The sequence below is a fragment of the Anarrhichthys ocellatus genome, unplaced genomic scaffold (assembly GCF_004355925.1).
Source record: "Anarrhichthys ocellatus isolate YVR2014 unplaced genomic scaffold, GSC_Weel_1.0 scaffold45, whole genome shotgun sequence".
Taxonomy (NCBI): domain Eukaryota; kingdom Metazoa; phylum Chordata; class Actinopteri; order Perciformes; family Anarhichadidae; genus Anarrhichthys; species Anarrhichthys ocellatus.
In genome coordinates this window covers 1,205,302-1,226,466 of record NW_022280075.1, presented here as the reverse complement: position 1 = coordinate 1,226,466, position 21,165 = coordinate 1,205,302, and the positions used below count along the sequence as shown (strand labels likewise).

The 21,165-nt window shown below is 43.0% G+C and overlaps 1 protein-coding gene across 2 annotated transcripts in view; it reads right to left on the bottom strand.

Annotated features, from left to right (window-relative positions):
* Positions 1–13,700: 13,700 nt before the first annotated feature.
* Positions 13,701–21,165, bottom strand: part of LOC116395230 (polypeptide N-acetylgalactosaminyltransferase 10) — a 70,467-nt gene continuing 63,002 nt past the window's right edge. For both annotated transcript variants that reach the window (XM_031868938.1, XM_031868939.1), the window contains exons 9-12: positions 18,677–18,898; positions 17,807–17,923; positions 16,120–16,269; positions 13,701–15,182 (exon numbers count right to left, since the gene is read on the bottom strand). In XM_031868938.1, coding sequence (XP_031724798.1) covers positions 15,018–15,182; positions 16,120–16,269; positions 17,807–17,923; positions 18,677–18,898 — 654 coding nt within the window. In that variant the 3' untranslated portion in view covers positions 13,701–15,017. The remainder of the gene's footprint in view (positions 15,183–16,119; positions 16,270–17,806; positions 17,924–18,676; positions 18,899–21,165) is intronic.

The window sequence follows — 21,165 nt, the reverse complement described above, 5'->3', positions numbered from 1 at the left end:
ACCGACATGCACCATCACCTCTTCGTCTCTCCATCACCTCTCCTGTGTACTTTTTTATCAAGTAAACAAATTAAAAAGGTTTGCATCATATCAGAATAATATCAATTTAAATAACGAAGGTATTTCATTCGTTTTTACGACACTTGGTTTTCTGCAAGACAGGACGTCGAGATCAGGTTAAACTGCAGGCCCTGGTCAGTTACATCTCCATCTATGTGGTGAATTAAAAAGCATATTCACAAATACATTGGAAGGTAATCAGATGCAGCACAGATTATACGCTGCAAACACAACAATAAAAATAAAAATTGAACAGTGAAAGATTTAGATTATAGTTCATTGAAGAAAGTAATACCATCCTAAAACATATTGGGCAATGTCACAATACAATTTCTATTTAGTCATTTGACATTACGAGCAACGTTTCGAATCATTAAGCAGGACCACTTTATTTTTCACTATCAATTTTCAGAAAATGTACAGTATGATGACACAATACTGTAATGTGGCATCAGTAAAGTCATGTCTATGATCCAGCTTATTTTGTGATACTTCATACCAGAAGATGCCAAAGAAACAAGATAGAATAAACGTGTAATGGAAAGATTGTCTCTCTCTAAAAGCAGCAGCCGCTTGTTGCTGTTTGTCATTCTCTATGTTGTTCCTCAATTGTGATCTGTGGCTTAGTTTTGTCAGGTAATTTTCCTGCCAGTGTCCAGCCAACAGAAGGATTTCATTTTTATTATGTGCCCCAATTAGTGGTGATGGGAAGATGCTCTTCACTGCCGTCCCAGCTTTTGATTTAGGCAGCTAAGACGCATGTATTTTTACATAAACGTCCAGCCGGCACAGCTTTCAGCCTTGACAGTCCAATACACAAAGGGGTTACGAGGCTGACAGCCATCTGACAGTTTGCTCATCACTGCCATCAGAGAGCGAGCAGCCCGTTGCTGTGCCTGTAATCATCTGACAGGATCCCTTCACGGTGGCAATCAGCCACAGAGCCATTTCAGACACAACACTGAATCTCCCACAGACTTCCTACATTTCCTCCTCTCCGTCTGTCATCAGGGAATTGAGCGAAAAAAAACTGCATGTTGAAGTCAATTCGAACGTGTCTTCAGCTGCAGTTTCTCTAACGGCGAAAGACAAAACTGACCCTGATGAAGTGAGGAAAACAGCTTTTTTTTAAAAATGTAAATACTGTATGTTTGCATGAGCATAATCTTGCTCATGGAGACATATGGAGCCAACTGTTCCTCAAAGGCAACACACACTAATGACATTGTACAACATCTGTTCACTGTTTTATGTAACTGTCATGCATACATCTGTAATGATGTACGTCACTCTCTTATTTTGCACTCTTGATGGCCCAGAAAAGCTGTAATCTCATCACACTCTCTCCCCAGATTAGCGCATGCTGTAGAGCCTACAGTGTTGTGTTTATAGCATCAAAGAGCAGCAGTCATTGTGATTCACCATGCTGTCCAATAGGGTAGAGCAGGTGTAGAGTTAAGACTAAAAGACTACGGCCATGCTAGCTGCTCTGTGGGGCTGCACTTAGCAATGAAAATGCTAACACAGCCTACAGCAGGTTTAATGGTGATCATGTTTAGCATGTTAGCATGCTAACATCAGCTAATTAGCATAAAGTACAACTGAGCCATGTGGGGATGTCATTAGTTTTGTAGATAAATGATCAAACCAAAGGATTAGTGTTTAGAGCTGCTGGCACCAGATAGAAAGTCTGGAGATCGCCAAAGTTATTAGTACGATTCGTCCTGAAGGGGATATGAATTTTATGATTTAATTTACATCGCTCTCAGCCATGGTGGTTGACGATGGTTCTTAATATTGTTCATAGGCTCCGGTAATTTTTCCCAGTAAATGACCCGTGATCTTTGACCTTGAATCTGTTCTAGTTTTTTATTATATCACTTAAGCAACTTATTTATTCATGCCAAACATCCCCCACCACCCCATGTTAAGCATATCTGATGTTTAGAAAAATTGATTCATCGTTCAGAAATGTATTCTTAGGCACACCGCCGGCATTGAACTTTTATTTGACTGGCCGCGCAACACGACTAAACCTCACATCATTCACCTGTTCGTGAAGTGCATTAAATTCAGCAGCTTAGCTGAGTCAGCATGAACGTGAGCGACGAAGCTGGGAAGAATCAGGGGGGCCGACTAGATTGGTATTCGAGGAGACTCCCCCGAGCCGGTCGCAAACTGGAAGGAGATACCAGCACTGAAATGCATTTGAGCACAAGTCGGGGGACGCAAAGCTACAAAAGCGAATGTGACATGTTCCGTTATTGTTGCTCTGCCCACACGTGTCGCTGTCGGTTCACATCGGCACTGGAAACAGGCTGCGTCCTGATGCAGATGTGAAGAGTCATCCACAGAAATTAGATATGAGCGGTATCTCTGAATCGAGCACGAAGGCCTGCTGTGGGAATGAAGCTGCGTGTCTCTTTTTTTTCTTGGAACAGTTCTACTGTCTGATTGAATTTCCTCATTTCATTCTTTATCCACCTAAAATGCTCCTGTGTCTCTATTTCTCTGTCTGATCTCCACCTGTGGCCACCATCTTTCTCTGTCATTATTTCTTTCTTTTGGTCTGTCGACCTGTCACTTTTTGCTTTTATCAGCCTCCGTTTTCCCTTCATGTCTCCTCCGCTTCCTCTTCTTTTTACATTCTCGCTGTGTCTTTTACCTCAACTCTCCCCGTCTCCGTTGTCCTGTTCAATTAGAGTCCTATCATCTTCACTCTATGTTGAATTCATCTAATCTTAGTCCTTACTTTCTCCCTGTCTGTCTTTTGCCATGCTGCTCTTCATGCATCCAACTAGCTCAGTGCTCTCTCTATGTTTAAGGTAGCCATTCTTTTTGTTTTCAAAAATAAACTTAAAACAGCAAATCATAACAAGCGCAACCTCCGTATAGAAATATAAGACACATAGGGGCGACTGAGGAGGAAAAGGTTTTACATCAAGATAAAATGAAAATCACATCCTGGTCATGTTGTGTGTCTATAATCCGCTCAGGGCAGCATAGTGACTTGCTTTCACATTTTGATTTATCAATATTGAAGTTGGTCTAAATAACAACTAAATTAATGAAATAAATGGCGGACATCCAGTCATGATTAATGGATTTTCAGAAGTAATGAGAATTGTGGGTTGATAAGATCAGCCATGACATCCCGTCCTTCCGACTAAAAAGAATAAATCAAGTTTCCTCATATTTCTTAGAAGCCTTTCTCCTCTCGTGTCTGTTTTCCGATTACATCATTATTTATTTGCAACAAATTCTCGCAGCAAAGCTTTTAACACGAGTCCTCAACTCAAACCAGAAATAAGTGTAAGCCCTGCACAGGCTCGATCTCGCTACAATCTCGACAGCAATGTGGATGGATTATGAGGATTGCCATAGTGCATCCCCCCCTCCCTCTCCTCCCCCGGTCTCCCTCTGCCCACATCTCATTTTCTCTGCTGTCCATTATTATCTCTCTTCTCATCACCTCTGGTCAGCGATCTGCCCATCTGCTCATCCCTCACTCATTTTCTTTGCCAGTTCAATCTAGTATCTATTGTCCAATTTATACTTGCTTTAATAGCTTCTATCTGACATTGTCCTCCCATAAATCTGTAAGATTATTATCACAAGGATAATGTGAAGGGGAACTTCATGCAGTCCAGGCAAATGATAATATTCTTTGAACAGTGAGACACTGGCTGTCTTCAAACATTTGTACTTCTTTTGCGTGATGTTGCCGTATCGTATTCACACATCGATGATGAGTGACATCATCTAAAAGACAACATTATACTGCAGATATGAAGAGTCATTCAGAGGAACATTACTGACCGTGGTCAGCATTGAAAGTGGTTGACCGACCAGCAAATATAACTTTCTATACAGTGATTTTAGAACCCTCTGCATACTCTCCAGATTTCAGCAATTACAGATCATGCTAATTCGAGATAGATAAATGGGCCAGAGAAGGTTGAGAATGTGCAAGTGAGAAGGTCTCATTCCCAAGGCGTCAGATACCGACGCACAAGGTTCCCTGTATGAGATGCATCAAGAGTCAATGTCAGACACTCGGAGAGAAGATTCCAGGGGAGTTACGTTAGTGATGTTTTTTCCGTGCGTATGTTAAGCTGTTTCTATTTTTATATAGCGTACATTGTTACTTTAGGCCCAAACATGGTGTTTGAATTCACAACGTTAACCACGTACCCGGCAACCCGTCGGTTAGAAAGTGATGCCAAGGGGTCTGACAGAGCGTTAATATGTGACGGGTTGAAATGAGACTGTGTAAAATTTGAGCTGCTGAGGATTCAGCTAAACTCACTGGGTTGAAGCTCAGTGATTAGGAGACTTAACCTGCGTGGTTGGATCTGAAGCTGCATGCTCCGAGAGTAAATCTGCACCCTCTTACTTCCCAGGCAATATTTAAATGTCAAACTACCTCCTGTTTCTAGTCGTGCCTCTTCGTAATCCTTTCACGCAGAGGAAAAGGATTACTCACTTCTCGAGTCATTAGCATAATGTAGACGGCACGCCCCTTCCATGACATTTCTCCAAACTCTGCTCAGTGTATACATCCAGACTCCGACGCTCCTCCTAAACCTTTATCTCGACTCTGCTGTTTTAAACGACCGGGACGATGATTAATGTCATTTCTCTCCATAGCTGCAGTTCTAGTAGCAGAGGAATCAATGCAGAGTCTCTGGAGACTCATACTGCTCTTTGTATGCCCGCCCAGCACAGCCACAATGACCACGAGAGAATCACAATGGGCCCCATTCATCACTCAGAACCAGCTGAAATACAAAAAAAAGAAAGAAAAGAAAGGCCTCAGTACATCAGCATGTGTAATGATTCTAAAAACAAATGTTCAGAGCTTTTATCTAATCAATGCAAGGATTTAAAACTCACTCGTCTTGTCATTGTCACCTTGGAGCCGCCCAGTCCTCAACACCCACAATGCAGTCAGAGATCATTGGAGGTAACTTCAAGGAAACTCACAGATTAATGCTTACATCGTGAATTTATGTTCATTTAGTTTATCCTGTATTGTGTTTGTTCACTCTTTGACTTCCTGTAGTGATATGATTGTAACTCAGTTTGGGAATATGCATCACTAGCGGCACAATATCAACAGATCCCGTTTCAATTAATTCAAGTAATTTGTCATGCCCTCTCCTACAAATGTGCAGCAACACAAGCAATCAGTTCATCAGGCGGGTACACCTTGTTGGTTAGGTTGAGGAAAACATTGTGGTTTATGTTCAAATATTTATCTTGTAAAATAACGTTTTATACGTTACATGACTTGCGTTAGTTAATTACATAACTTATGAAACAAAAGTTGACTTCTGGTTTCACACGCGAAACAAATTGCTTTCTCCTGACTAAAAGTCCTGTGTTTGTTTCACCCTTCCATCCACCCTGACCTCCTCCCATGGGGACTCCGTCGCTCTTTATACTACATCACCAACGACAGCTCCGCTTGTCCTGGTTCACGACTACGCGGGGTATATGTTTTCATAACTACAGTGCATTACTTTTTGTAGGTATAAGTACGAACGTTGAATGAGAACAGCCTGCTCTCCACATATGAGCCAAACATGCATTCCATTCCATTATCCTAACCGCTTATCCTATTCAGGGTCACGGGTCGCGGGTCGCGGGGCGCTGGAGCCGATCCCAGCTGACATTGGGCGAAGGCAGCGGTACACCCTGGACAGGTCGCCAGTTTATCGCAGGGCACATATAGAGACAGACAAACATTCACGCTCACATTCACACCTACGGGCAATTTTGAGTCTCCAAATAACCTAAGCTGCATGTCTTTGGACTGTGGGAGGAAGCCCACGCTGCCACGGGGAGAATGTGCAAACTCCACACAGAAGGAGCACCCGGGATCGGGGATCGAACCCTTTTGCTGTGAGGTGACGGTGCTAGCCACTATACCGCCGTGCAGCCCCAAACATGCATTAATAAATGTATTTTTCTTGGTCACTTTGAGGCTTCTACAGCAACGAGCTGTGTACAGTGACATTTCAAACACGTGTTATCACCTTTAAAAGTTGCTCTGGCGAGCATGTTTACAGTTGCCCATGTACACAGCCAGCATATGCAGAGCAACAGCATTCATTTCTGGCTACCTGGTAAATGCAAGTCCAATATCAACTGTCCTAGGTCTGTGTTGCTCTCCTACAACTCCCGAGGGAAATATCTGGCGATTTAGCGGCTAAATACTCCCCGACGTTCACCAGCTATTGCTAAATTTATCTGTCTGCTGTCTGGTGCTGGGCAGGTAACATGATGGATTAATCAGAGCTTCTTTTGATGAAAACATCAGCGTGCTGCCTTGGAAGCAGGGTTGATGAAAGAAGGAAGAGCCAAAACAATAAACTTGTGGGCTGTAAAACCAAAACAATGATCTGAAAATGAAGTCATTTGACACATTAATATGAAACATATTGAATAGATCAGCTTTAACCAAATGCCTGTTGAGCTCTCAGAGAAAAGAACATTGCTGCATAGTAGCATAAGGCTATTAAAACCACTGGGCATGTGAAAAATATTTATCAATTTAAAAATATATCTGCATCAGTGAGAGCATGTGTTGTGGATATTTGCTCACAAATGTGCTTCTAATCAGAAGTCCGCATAGGGAGGAGGTCGGAGTGGGTCAAACACAGGAGTTCAATCAAAGAGGCCGCTGTTCATGTCCCGGGTGAAAAAAACCCTCAGTGTTGACTTATTTTAATTTACGTCCATAACTTAAAGCTACTACAATTCATTTTCAATTTGTCTGATTTTGGCGGTCCCTGTGGACAGACGCGGTAGTGTTTCTGAGCACCAGATTTCCTTTAGAAAACCCCGGCTTTGTCTTGGTTCTCCTGCGCCTCCCTTCCATCCAGTGGGCCCAGCAATATGGCCGACGTGATTTACGAAACATAACCAAGCAATTTTGTAGCATAACCAAGTAGTTCTGTTGTATTTTCGTTTTGTTAAAAATTACAATGATAACCACGTGTTTAAAACTGAAACTGTAATCAAGGAAAAACTGTGTTTGCCTCTAACCAGAACTGAAAGTGTAGTTTAGTTGTATTGAATAGGTAATGGTTGGTAATGGGGACATGGATACAGATGTCAGAGGTTTAGAGGACAGCTGAGCACAATAAAGGCAACCAAAAGAAAACTAAGCGTTTATTGTGGACTAGCGTTCATATTCGGCATCATTCTTCTCCATTTGTTTTTAATTGGTGAATGAACTGCAGAGAAGTAGAGCACAGACAAAAACACCATCGTTGGCTGAAGTGAAACCGATTTTTTCGGTTTCCTATTTCCCGAAACAGCGATGTTGTGCCTCCGTTTGCTCTCAGTTGCTCTAACGAACGATGAATCGATGAGGAGGCAGGCCGCCTCGGCTCGAGCTCTGTGTCATTTTGAATTTTGTCGGCCCGACCTGTCTGTCCGCCTGTCTGTGGAGCTTGTTAGTTTGTTTTGAAGTGAGGTTTGGTCGGTGATGTATTAACTCTAAGACTGGGGTTTCATTATCCTTCACTGACCAAAGATCAAGATAACAAGACTGTGGTGCAGAGGGCCGGTAGCTGAGAGCGAAGAAGAGGTAGGGTTTGCTGCAGTGATTAGAGCAGCTGTGGTAGTTGGACATGAACAAAAGGTTTCCCTTGGCGTGGTGGTTTTCTGCTGAACTCATGACTTTACTTTTCATTTAACCCTAATTATTATTATCTTCACATAATCATGAATTTTTGCACTTGGATTGTTTTATGGTAACAGATGCAGTCTGACCACAAAATGATGTTCATTGAATTCTTTTAATTTGTATTCTTATTGTAATTATATCAAGAATAGAACAGATTAGATCATGAAAGTGGTTGTTTTAGGGTTGTATCTGAGGCATTACGTCATGTTTTACACATGCTCTGTATTTACATTGTCAACCACGCTTTCTGTGAAAAATATGCAAAAGTTTTGATGGAAATTATGAATGGGAAAACTTCAGTTGCTGGGTAAGGTGACCATATTTCCTGACCCCCAAACCGGGACCTTTAAGTGTACCACACATTCACGCACGTGTACTTGTATGCACTTATACATGCTGCACCACAGCTGTCCAGCTTTCTTGATCGTTTGAATCAGCATGTTTTGCAGTGTGTGCAGAATGCAGCATTTTCATATCCAGATACTTTAAGAAGGTGGAAACCGGCTGTAGCTCTTTAGAAAAGGCCGACTTTCCCTTCTGCATGATGGCTAACCGTTAGCTCTGTTTGACGAAGCCGCAAGCGTCACAGCAACAGCCTTGACAAGGACAAGCTGATTGATTGACACACATATAATGAGTGGGACAGAATGTAATAAACATCTATAAGCGCCGAAAAACCAGTGGAGTTATCTAAAAATAGAATTTGTTGCATTAAATTATACCTTTTAGCAAATATGAACTAAATTATATATTTTTTTACACCCTTCAAATGTCCTTTAACTGTCCTGGTTTGAGTCAGTGGGACCTTTCCTGCACCTCCTCCTCTTCGCCATCCTAAACTTTTTTGTCTCTCTCCACCTAGTTCTCTCCTACGATGGCAGGACAACTAAAAATAGTCTTGGAAAGGGAAGGAATATTTCCTCATGCAGTTCAATCTCTACTCTGAAAATGTGACGCCATCAACCAGCATCTTTCCATTTTATTGCGTAGAGAGAGAGGGAGGGAGAAAGGGGGGATTACTGAATTATCAGAGACAATTGGATAGCCTTTTTCTTTTTATAATGGTGCTGAGCCCAATAAAGAAACTTAATGGATATCTTCAGTTGAACACTGTGCTAATGTAATAGCCTGATCTCTGTCTCAGTTACAGCTCATGAGTCTGAGGGAATGCTGATTATTTGCTAATTAACTGATATAAATATGGATGGTAAAACCATTATTCAGAAAAATAACCTGCCGACGTTAATTTGCACATACAGAGAAATGTAAAATTGCAGTTTCAATAACAATACAATAAATTTAAAACATACAATTTAATTAGCAATGTACTGCTAAACTGTTCTCCATTCACCGTGATTGTGCAATTGTGTGAAGGCTCCAATAATAACCAGCTAGAAGGGTTCTCACGGCGTACCAAAAAACAAAAATGGTCTCCCTCTTTCAGAGCCGCTGTGACAACTTGAGCATTATGTGACGTCCCAGGAGACTCGGAGAAATGGGCCAACTTGCAAAAGCAATATCGCTCCAGCCACGAATAAATCACTGGAACCTGAAAGCTATCAGAGTTAGCGGGTTGCCAGGGGAAATGATTATGAGATTAACGTTTGGGGAAAGTGTGTTTTTGCAGCATCAGTCACAGAAGCGATTAAAGTAATACAAAACCTTCAACAAGAAGTGACAAGTGGGGGAAATAAAGCTCTGGGCAGCCGACGGAGTTATTTATAAAAGCCGATTGGGGCCGGAATGAGCAGCCTCTCTGTCCACCTGGTGCGCTGTCATCTCCATGTGGACGGGTCGCTGCTTCCCCCACAGCATAAGAGCTCTTTTAAATGTTCTGTTGGTAAAGTTCAGATAAGAAAATCAACATGCATTTGGTTAAATTGAAGAGATTGACTGAGACCTGTGTGCAAAGGCCTTTACTTTGAGGCACATTAAGCCTCGGGTCATACTTCAAAACGGACGGGTGCACAGACGGCTGTGGACAGCATGAATGGGAAGTAGTTCTTTTTATACCGTTCGCCGTTAACACTACGCTATCACTGCAAGAGTGCTGGCCATGCAGGCGGTAAGCAGACATCCGCACATGGCCTCCGCGTGCACCCTGCGAAGACGAAATGTACACTATGCAGAACCTCGTGTACGCCGGAAGCACAGCTCTGACTTAAAGGGTTCAGTATATCTGAATCTAAATGTTGTCCAGACCCATTTCCCATTGATGTGTAGCTGTTATGAACGGTCCAATTTGAAGTTGTCCTCAAAAGTCAATCATCAGCTCTTCTCCATCCAGGGACTTGCATCCTGTTTTGAAGGTTTCACCCTTGTTTGACCCGTGTGCTCTGTTACGCCTATAACAGTGACGTCACAGCTGTTCATCACTGCAGCAAGGACAGAAGTTAACACCCCATGAAAAGATTGTTCTTTCAGACCACCAGTGGTTTAACTTACTCTTCTAAAACATCATTTGGGTGTTTAAAATTTAGTTTTGTTGACTTTTGAAGAGCAAAACAGAGCAGGAAACATTCTTTACCCACAAAGTTATGAACCACAACTTTCATAAAAAGGTGCAGAAACGTTGATTTGGCTCCTGAATCTTTTTAAAACTGAGCCTCCAACATCTGTTACTAGTTTCCTCCTATTGAATAAAAGAAGTGATTTTTTAAGGCCTCAAAAGACTTGTTAATGTGCGTTTAATTACACATCTTCATGAACCATTTGTAGTTTTCAGGAGGTTTGTTTACACAGTGATCGGTCACATTTTTTTTTGTCTTTTTAGAGGTGAACATGCAACTGTTTATAATGCAAAGCTTCCGTTTTAGCATTTAGTCAAAGTGCTCTAAAGGACATGACTGACTGACAAACCAGAGCCAAATGTTATCGCTAATTTTGCACGAAATGCAGAAATGAAGAGCGGCTCCTCCAACATGGCGGAATGTTTTCATCGCTGTATTTAATTCATGTTCACAGACACGTTTTCATCCAAATATAGAAACCTTTTTATTTTACAATCTCAGCAAAAATATCATACCAATTCCAGTTTAATTGTACAGTTTGTTAAATATCTAAATACACTTTTACAGTTGCGATGTCAGTAGAAAAAAATATTGGAGATTTTTTTTGTATGAGATACAAAATGTACACTTCCCCTCACACACACACACACACACACGTGTACACGACATGGTGCGACTGACCGACGCTGGCTGCTGACATTAAAAACCTTTGCGCTTATAAAATAGGATTTCTTTACACTGCTCACAGAGTTTTAATCCACCTTAATAAAAAGTATTTTTATATCACAACAAGAAAATGACGGCACAATTACAATGGCTTTACTCCATAAACTGTGGAAAAGTATTGTGTTAATACTTAACCACAGTGGATGAAAGGTGGAATAAAGCAAATGTAAACAGACACCATTTAGATGAAGTCACAGTTTGATGTAATAAAAACATACTTTACATGTGCAATGGAAAGGTACCATGTACTCTAAAATGGTCACAATTACTACACTTTATTTTGAGGGATACAGTTAGCAACATCTTGGGCAATAGTTTTGTTCAATTTCTCCAGAGAAATCAAATAAATTATATTTCCGCAGTTTTGTCTTCTCTTAAGTTCAAATGAATGGAGTTGTTGTAGAGAACAGCGATGGCACAGACATTTAAAAACACTTGGACATCATCCGGTTCTCCTCAGATCCCCTGAATCTTTTCCCTCCCATAGAACATAATGTCGTCATTTCCTGAAGAGACTTTAATAAAGAGAGCTGCACTGACTGAACGCTGGAGGAACTGTGAGCTGTGCAATTTTGTTAGTAATTACCATGTTGGCTGTGAACCAGAGCTCATCAAGAAGTCAGGTACAGTGTACAACACTTACTGAGCTACTACTTCAAGCTGTAGTCATTTGGGGGTCTTTCTAACTGCTAAATGTCCCACTGTTTTCACCAGCTAGTCAGTGATTTTTACCTGTCTGCTCTTTGGCACTGGGCAGGTAACATACAGTGAGTTTATCAGATCATATTTGGTGAAAACAGCTTCCTGCTGCAGCTGGAAACGGGACAGGTTAGAATAAACTTTACAGTAAATCTGCTATGACACCAAAAATAAACTGAGCTAAAAGAGGCTAAAATGCTCCGGACTTGCTGGCATGTCAGCAGAGGTTTATGTGAAATACATAAATACACTCCAGCTGATTAGTGTGGTATGTGCAAGAATCCGCCATCGTTTTTAATCGAAGGTTTAGCTGACAGTTATAACAAGTTACAGTCACCCAAGGTGTTATTTTATGAAACACTGTGAGATGGGCTTGCCCAAAATGTTGCTTTGTGTATTCAGCCCTCTACACAACTTTGTCCACAAGTACAGTGTTCGTATTAAACAGTCACAACAGTCCTTCACAATAAGGTCACATGATTGAACAGTGCAGATTGCACTACTGATCCGAACAGGACACCCGAAAAAATAACTGTTTTAAAAAGAACGAAGAAAAGTAGAGAAGTTAAATCAGGGTCTAAAAAAAGGTCAGATGGGTGTTTAGTTTGGTCCTGTAGTGGAAACATGGCTACATTAATGATTAAGTGGTCTGAAGCAGCAATACCCACTCAACTCTTAACAATCTGACAACGGACAAGTTGTCCATGCGTGCAGCGATAGTAGGTCAGGTGAAAAAGGATACCGAAACATGAATTCAATATAAAACTCTCGTATAAGGATTGCAAAGTCAGGATTTTTTTCCCCCAGCAAGACAGGTGACCACGGTGAAGGAAATAGTGACTGATGGATTTTGCAACAGAAATATAAGCGATGTGACACACACATGAAATCATATGAGGACATTTGTAGTGTCTCATGGTGCCGGGTAGACAAATGTCGGCACCAGAGAGTTGAAGTTTATAAATAGTTGTCACTGCAGGCCACATGTAGCTATCTACTGCTAACTAGCAAGGCTATCTATTACAACATTGCTAGCTGTAGATAGCTATCTAGCGTTAGCTGCTTTCTCGTTGCTTTCCTTTCCAGAGATGAGCTAATATCACTTAATGTTCATTTGGAGAACCTATAAACATCAGCAAAGCTACATTTTTATTGTTCAACTCTGCAAAATGTGTTGCTTAGTTGAAATGACTGTAAAAAAACTGTAAAAAGATGGACGTTTGAGTTAATAATGATAATATCCTTCATATCATCGGAAGTTTTCAGTTTAATCTGTACAGACAAATGTAAATTGATCAAACTGATGTGTCCAAGCTAGCTTCATTTGTGATTTAAAAGTACCTCCACTGAGGCGTGTTGAGGATAGGACATTATGTTTTGGTCTACAACTGATTGTTAAAATCGAACTGAGTGCAATGATTAAAATGGCACGTACTGTACATTGTTCGGCTTCACACAATGGGATTAGAGAATGGGTTCAGGCGACAGACCTGAACATCACGTTGAGCAGGAAACTAAATCATCTTCAGCTGAACCACAGGTTTAAAACAAACGACAGAAGAACATTTCATTAAGAACAGAAAAACAACAGAGATTTAAAAAAGGTGGTAAACAACAACAACAATTCCCTTTCCCATAAAAGTACTTTGGATTGAACGAGTGGGAAAAGCAACACATCAGCATCATATCGTGATTAAAGGAGAACAGAGGTCTTCTGAGGGCTAGAGTTAACTTTTCAAGGCAGGAGGAACATATGGTGGAAAACAAAGTATCTTTAGCTCTATTCACAGCCAGCAGTTACGTGTGTGTGCATTGATACGAGAGTCACAAATGCTGATGTGGACATTTTGGACCACACACACACGCTTACTGAAAAATACACACATCCACATCTAGTCTTCTTCCAACAAGGCACGAAGATTTCATTCAAGTTTATCGTTACACAAGTGCTTTATGCATTTTAAACCCACTTTTGTCTCTGTCCCACAGATACCTCGGCGAGCCTATTCAGAGTAACTCTCCTATTCGTCTCCCCCTCCCCCCTACTCGCACTGTACTTTAAAGTGATGTGTCAGCTCGGCGGTGAATCAGCTGGCCTGCCAGTCACGTAGCTAGTCATCCGGGCGTCCGTTTGCAGTCCTGCCTGCTGTTTGGCGCCGTGACGTGACCCCGGCGCTCGGCAGTCTGCGACGGGGTCGTTCCGGCGACTGATCGGCGGAGACGTGTGGGGAGCAGCAAAGGGTGCACAGAAAGAAGGAAGGGGGGGGGATCTCTTAAGAGGTGTGACAGCAGCTCCCGCCACCCCACCCAAGTCCCACCATAACAACAAACAAGCCCATGGCCAGCGAGAGTTGGCCCACGCAAACCCGGGCGTTAGATAGCACTCGCCTCTGAGGAATGAAAGCAGAACGTGGCACAGTGACAAATCTGCAGACGACTCATTGATAAATACAGCGAGGGCAAAGGGACAGAGCGGAGGATAAAGGAGCGAGGCTGCATTTTTCTTTGTCAACTTCCACCTGCTACATTCAAAGCAGCTCGGCCCGCAGGGAGACGAAGGGCAGAGACCAGACTACTACAAGCCAAAGGGGGGGGGGGGGGAGGGGCAGTGGTGTATGAGGGTTAAAAAGGAGAATCAATTCACCAGGTGATTTTCAGAGTGGTTCTGCCTGGCTTCATGCAGGTGTCAGGATGACTTTGGCTCAGCAGGAGCTCCCCCCACCACCACCACCACCACCCTCCCCCAGGGAGGTTGTCAGAGCTGGAGAGACATAAGGGGATTTGAGAGGGAGAATGGAGAAGGTGCAGTCATGCAGGCAGATAGAGACGGACGCACAGACGGAGTCGGACCAGGAGAGACGGGAAGGGGGAAAGAGGTGGAGAATAAAGGTAGAGAGACAGAGAGGGGAAATACAGGTACAACAAAAAAAATGTGCGAGGGAAAGAAAGGCCATAGATAAAGCTCGAGAAAATTTGAAATAGAAAAAACGGAATGAGAAAAGAAAGGAGAGGAATGTCAGATAACCGATCGGCAGCAGGAAGTGAGACAGACCCGCCGTGTCAGAACATATACATCTCACACACAGAACCACCTTCAAACACAAACCCATCAATCAAGAGTGAAACTCAGTCTATCCTCCAGCTCAGGTGTTTAACCAACTTCCCCCACGGTATCCCATCCCGCCTCGGGTCTGAGCACCTCCCAAAGAGAAACAGCCGTCACCTCAGCGTCGGGTAAACGGGGAACCAGAGTTTACAGCAGCAGCAGCTCCACATCTGCGTGCGTCAAGAGTCTCTGTTTCTTTCTGGATGCTGCCGGGGCCTCAGTTGGTGCCCCGGTTGAAGTGCTCCAGCATGGTGCCGTTGGTTCTCTCGAACAGCCACTGCTGGCTGGGGGAGGAGGGGTCACACGTGTTCATGAAGACCCGCCGCTCGCTGGGGCTGCAGTCGATACAGCTCATGCTGACGGAGTGAAACAGACTCTTGTCCTGGAGGACGGAGGGAGGGAGAAACAGGAAGGATTGTCAGAAGAACTAAAGGAAGCTTTTTCATTTATTTTTTTTCATTTTAAAACCCATTGTCCTGACCGGCGCTCAGCGTTTTCTCCTCCTCTCTGTGTGTGCCAGTGTAGACGTACCTCTCCCCCTAAACGGAGTTGTTTTGAGGCTGAGGTCTATAGGCAAAGCATAACGCAGCCTGCGGAGGCTTCCGCTCAGCACCTCGGCCAGAGCGCAACCGACACAAGCGACGGTGGCGAGTCTCAGTGACTCACGAAGGACTAAAGCCAGACGTTTCTCCTCCTCCTTTGGTTTGATTTGAAAGCATTCATTTTTAAGGATTCTGTAGTATTGTTGTTTTCATGTTTTCTTCAACATTTTGCTTTGAGATGACCATTTTCCAAAGCATGAAATAACATCACAGTGTGGTGATGACACTTGAATCTTACCCATTTAACAGAATAACATTGAGCAACACTAAAATGTAGCAGACATGTAAGGACATGAATATTCATTAATGCATTTGTCAAACTTTTACATTCTGCGGTTTTGGCCGGTCTTTTTGCTTCTACGTGTATATTGCAGCAAACAAGCTTGCTTGTGTCGTGACACTTCACTAGATGCTAGAGGTGTTACAAAAATACAAATGTGGCCTCCTGGATGGCATGTTTTTGTTATTAATGGAGCTTAAACGCAGCAGCGTAATGAGGTCCTTTGAATATCCATCAGCTCGAGGGTAGGGACTGTTTAAATGTGCAGAACCTTATAGAATGATTAAGCAGCCTTGAAGTCATTTATTTTGAAGCAGTTGCGCTATTAGCTTTGTTGCTTCGTACAGAAAGAAGGAAAGGGAGGGGGCGAGAACAAGATGAGAAAAGAGAGAGACTGGTGCACAGAGATAATGTCTTTACAGTCAGGGCTGCCGTACCTTTCTGTAGCGCCACAGCTGGTTCCCCTTCATGCCGTGACAGTCGTACAGGGTGACCGGGCTGTTGTGGGAGACGGCGTCGAAACAGACTTTTTTAGTGTGCATGGGGTCGCCCACCCGGATGTCCTCTCTCCATCCGAACGTGAACACCTGCGGGAAACCAATCTCAGTGGTTCAGAAGTCACGACGGCATCGTATAACATGAATAACTTAGATGAAGACTGTGTCGCTGTTGTTGAAAGCTAGTAAGTGGACCTTATGTTGGGATTGTGAGGTCAACAGCAGAGAATGGACTTCAGTGCTTCACTTTTAAGCTAGCACGGCGATGAAGCAGCTACTAAACTCTCGTGTGGAGAGATCTATCCTCAAAGCAACTCAACAGTCACCTTCTTTCTTTTCATTGGTTGAAAGTTCTGGAAACAGCTGGTAAAGCGTAAATACAATTTTTAGCATCTGCGTAGCGGCGGGGGTCCAAAAGACGTGAAATCTTGTCATTTTAATAAAAAAAGCTCTCTTATTAATGTAAAAAAAAAAAGAATCTTGTCAATCTGTGAGCTGGAGGAGCGACGAACACTCGGACATCACCGAGACTTCCCGTACGAGTTCCTCCGCTGCTCTCGTACGAAATCAACAAGGACAGCTGCCACGGGGCCCCCTGAGATTTTCAGTGAATCAATTTCTCGCTGGAGCCGAATACAGATTGCAACTGCGACACAGATTAAAACAATGCATCTTCAGATTAAGGCAATTAAAGTGTCGGAGCTCCGAGGCGCACTATTTCAGCTGTGGAGACAAACTGAGGCATTCAATCCATTAAGGTTGTGTGATGAGCTCGACTTAAAGATCTCCAGTGTGAAGAAGTCCGTCAGAACAATGCAAAGATAATGAAGCAGCGCAGCACGTGTGTGTGCCGTTTGTGTGTCTGCGTAAGGTAATTTGACACGGATGCTTGTTTAGTAGATGAAATACTTTTACTCAGGAGATTTATTAACTCAGGGTTAATCTCAAGAGATAAAAAAATGTGACAATTCCTCTTTGAAATGTGCACCACACTCTGCAGTGGTTCAGTTATGTTTGAGGCGTTCCAAAACAAACCCAGATGTGCCAGGTGGATGAAACAAGAGGTAGCAAATATTTTAGACCCGATCTTACAGTAGCTGTAGAAAGAACTGTCATTAAGCTTCTCATTAAGAAGCAACTGTAGTCAAATAGAATAGCAACAGTTAAAAACATGAATCGGCCTCAAAAAGAGTATTTCTCCTTTGTGATCATGATGACACGTCACATGATCAGAGACTCTGCTTTGATTCATTCGGGTATCAGACATATTGACACACAGACCTGAGACTTTATTAGACCCAGGGTGGGTCTCAGTTACTGGGAGCCAACCGGCCCCACAGAGACCTCGACCCAGAACGCTAATACATCTGATATTCCCCTGAAATTAACCAAAAGAAAAACAACACTGAACAACAATGTCACGTTAACCAATTGTGGCTCTGCTGCTTTTACTTATTCTAAGTATTTAATAGAAGTAATTATTACTAAAGGTATATTTTTGCATCATCTAATTCTCAGGTTCTTCAAATAAGGACTGAATGTACATTTCTGAACGTTCAATTGTAAAATAAAGCCTGAAGAGTTTGAACAAGGCTAATTATTAAAATGTAATATTTTTGCTGCTGACCTGTCCATGGCTCCAGCTCACATCGCCCCGGCCCTTCACACAGCTCTCCAGGCGGATGGGACTCCCTGATACAAAGTGTTTACTCTCCATGCACATGCTGCTGCCCACGTTACGGATCTGTGACACGAACAAGGACACGAAGGACAGTCATTCAGTCTTCTGAGAAAAAAACCCCCATAATCACACAGGACATTATGCACGAGTATGCTGAGGCAGATTCCAGTTTTAGAATGAGGGCCTTAGTTCGGCTTATTTCGGGAGGCAATACCACTCAGATTATCCTCTGATTGGCATTACGTAAACGTGCTCCCTCCTCTCTGAGAGCAGTCGCACCAGATTTCCGGGCAGCAGCCCGGTGCGACAGACAGACACGACTATTAGAGCCAACCGGCCAACATTTTCTTGACAGCCTCATCAGTTATTTTAGAAGAAGCTGCTACAAATGATCCAGACTTTTTGATCCGATGGTTGTATTAAATAATCAAAACAGAAATGTTCAGCACCTTGAGCACAGCTCGGCTTGATAAATGACGAATAGTATTTTTTTTTTTTTAAATGTCATATGAAACAAAAAACGAAAACAAATAAATCAAATATCGACACTTGGTTTCACAACTTCGTCATCCTGTCCAACTGACTGTCATTCCAAATGAATGAATGAAATTCCTGTTACGCAACAACAACGTAACACACTGGCTCGTTAACAACCAATGAGAAATAATCAAACAAAAAACTGCTTTTAAAGGGAGTCGAGAGGAAGAGGCCTCGGATGGTTTGTTATCTTGTACTTCACGGTGTCATGGTTTCAGATCGGAGCCGAATCTCCCTCACTATTTAGTTTTGTGTTCGAGGGATGAGAGCCGACTGTACCTCCCCCCACGCGGCAGCAGGAGGCTCCACCGGTGGGTAGTGTTTGGGCAGATCCCAGGCCACCTCGCTCATAAACCACTTGAAGTTCTTGCAGTTGAGCTGGTTCCTCAGCTCCTTCTGGGCCGTCATGTCTCCCGCGGACAGGTGGCGGTACTCGGGCCGACGCTGGTAGATGTATTCGGCGTACTCGTCCATCCACACCTCCGCCACGCGCTTCAGGTTCTGAAATTGGAGTGAAACCGTTTTGTTAAAGCGTCATTTTTTCATTTCAACAACACTGCAAACAAAGAAGTCTTAGGAGTGCAAACATCACAGCCACGGTGACAATCGTCTCGTGCCTGCTAGGAAAGAAAGAACAGGGACTAAAGGGTCTGGTAGGGGCATCATCCAAAATATCTTTGTAGCTCATCCAGTCTTAAAATGAGAAGCAGATGGTTGTAGTTCCTCCTGTGATGACACATCTACGTGAACACATTGCACAACCAAATTTGCTCGACGGTCATTAGGTTTGAAATTGTGCAGAGTAGTTAACCCTCTACAATAGATGGTGTAGAATCTATTTAAACCGACAGTAACTGAACTCCCCCCCCCCCCTCCCCCCCTTTGTGTTACAGCGGAAGCAAAACAAAATCGGCTCCCAAAACATTTGCACGGGAGCCGATTTTGTTTTGCTTTTTTTTTTATTTATTAGGTGAGAAGTACCTTCACGTTTTGTATCTCAGGTGCACATTTTGGGCTCTATCTTCATCTTTCAATGTCTTTTTATGACTGCATTTCTATTGTCTCATAAGTGTTTCTCACGAGACTGCGAAGCAGGCAACTTGGAGTTAACGGCAAAAAGCTGTGAAATTTCAGGCAGTTTTATGTCAGCCAAAGTGTGTGCGAAAGATTATGAAAGCACCTGGCTTCAGAATGAAACTGAGCGGAATAAAAAAAAAAAGAAAAGAAAAAGATGAGCAGGTGGCTGAAACTGTAAGCAATGATGGCTGCAGGGCAGAAATCTTCTCCAACAGGCTCTTTAAGCTCAGACAATTGCAAACATGAAAGATTTACACTCGAGTAATAGGAAATCCATCCACCGGAAGCCTCTGAGAGGTGAAGCAGTGATAGCAGCATAAGAAAAAAAAAAAAAAAAAACACGAAGCCGGTCGGCCTCTGAGGGACGGACGCATGTCTGAGAATACAGATGGTCCCAGCCTTGGAGGTACGGATGTCGGAGTGAATGCGAATACAGGTTCAGCGAGCCTCCCAGGAAAGAATAAATACAAATCGTCCAGCAAAAAAAAGAATAAAAAAAAAAAATCCCTCGAGCTACAAATACACATTCACACAAACTCTCTGCTGCAGAGCTCGTTGCCTGCAGCGAAACCTGGGCTCTCCAGGTGAAGTGGAGTTCAGTGGTTCCATCTCCCTCCATATTGACTGGACTTCCTCCCTCTACTCACAGATGTGGAATGGCTGATGCGCACGCACGCACGCACGCACGCACACACGCACACACGCACACACGCACACACACACACACACGCTGGATTGTCTGTGAACGTGTCTGGAAGGCCTTTGTTCGTATTATCTGTACCACCTTATGAATGCCAGTCCACAATTCAGTCACTTTTAGCTCCGTTTCTGGCTCTTTAGCTGCTAAATGCTCCAATATATCGCCAACTGTGTCTGTCTGTTGTTTGGTGTAGTCTCATCCACTCCTGACAAATACCAAAGAAACAGAGAAGGACACAGGGGACGTATTATAACTCCTCACAGCCTCAGCTAAAGGAAGTTTTTCAGTATTATTAAACCGGCTGCCTGTTTGACATCAGCATTCAGTGCAGCCTCGGTGAGGGGCTAATGGTCAGTCCAACGAGGCAAAAACAGAGACCAAGAGGTTTAATTACACATTCAGCCAAGCCAAACAGAGCCAGGTGTCAGACTGAGGCTGACTCATGCATAATGAATAATGTTCAGCTCCAGGCCAGATTAACACTTTTAAAAAATTCCTCATGTTGTGTCGAGGTGCTGGAGCTCACGTTGAATAAAGAATCTCGAGCTCACTATTTGAAAACTGTAAGTTGTATATTGAGGACACAGGGGTTTGATTTGTACCCACAATGCAACTCAGAATACAGACCGTTCGGTCGGGGATTTGGTTGTTATGCTAGTAGCGGGCTGATGTGGCCCCATGCAGATAGCCTGCAGCAAAGATGAGGAGCGGGCTACAGGTTCAGAGTCCATGGACAAAGGAAGCCAAAGATATATGGATCAAATCCCAAGCAGCCGTACAGGAACTTTGCCTGATCTACCATTTTTGATATTATGTGCCATATATATCATCACATTTTAGTGAAAGTTTGAGGTGTGCAAAATGTCTAAGATTGTAAAATGCACCGTGCATGCTGAAGTGCATCGCTGCAGTGACAAATATAATATAATAGGTTTGATTTCATTTCAGCTCAGAGTCATTTACTGTCACGTATATTATTCTCCTCTCCTCT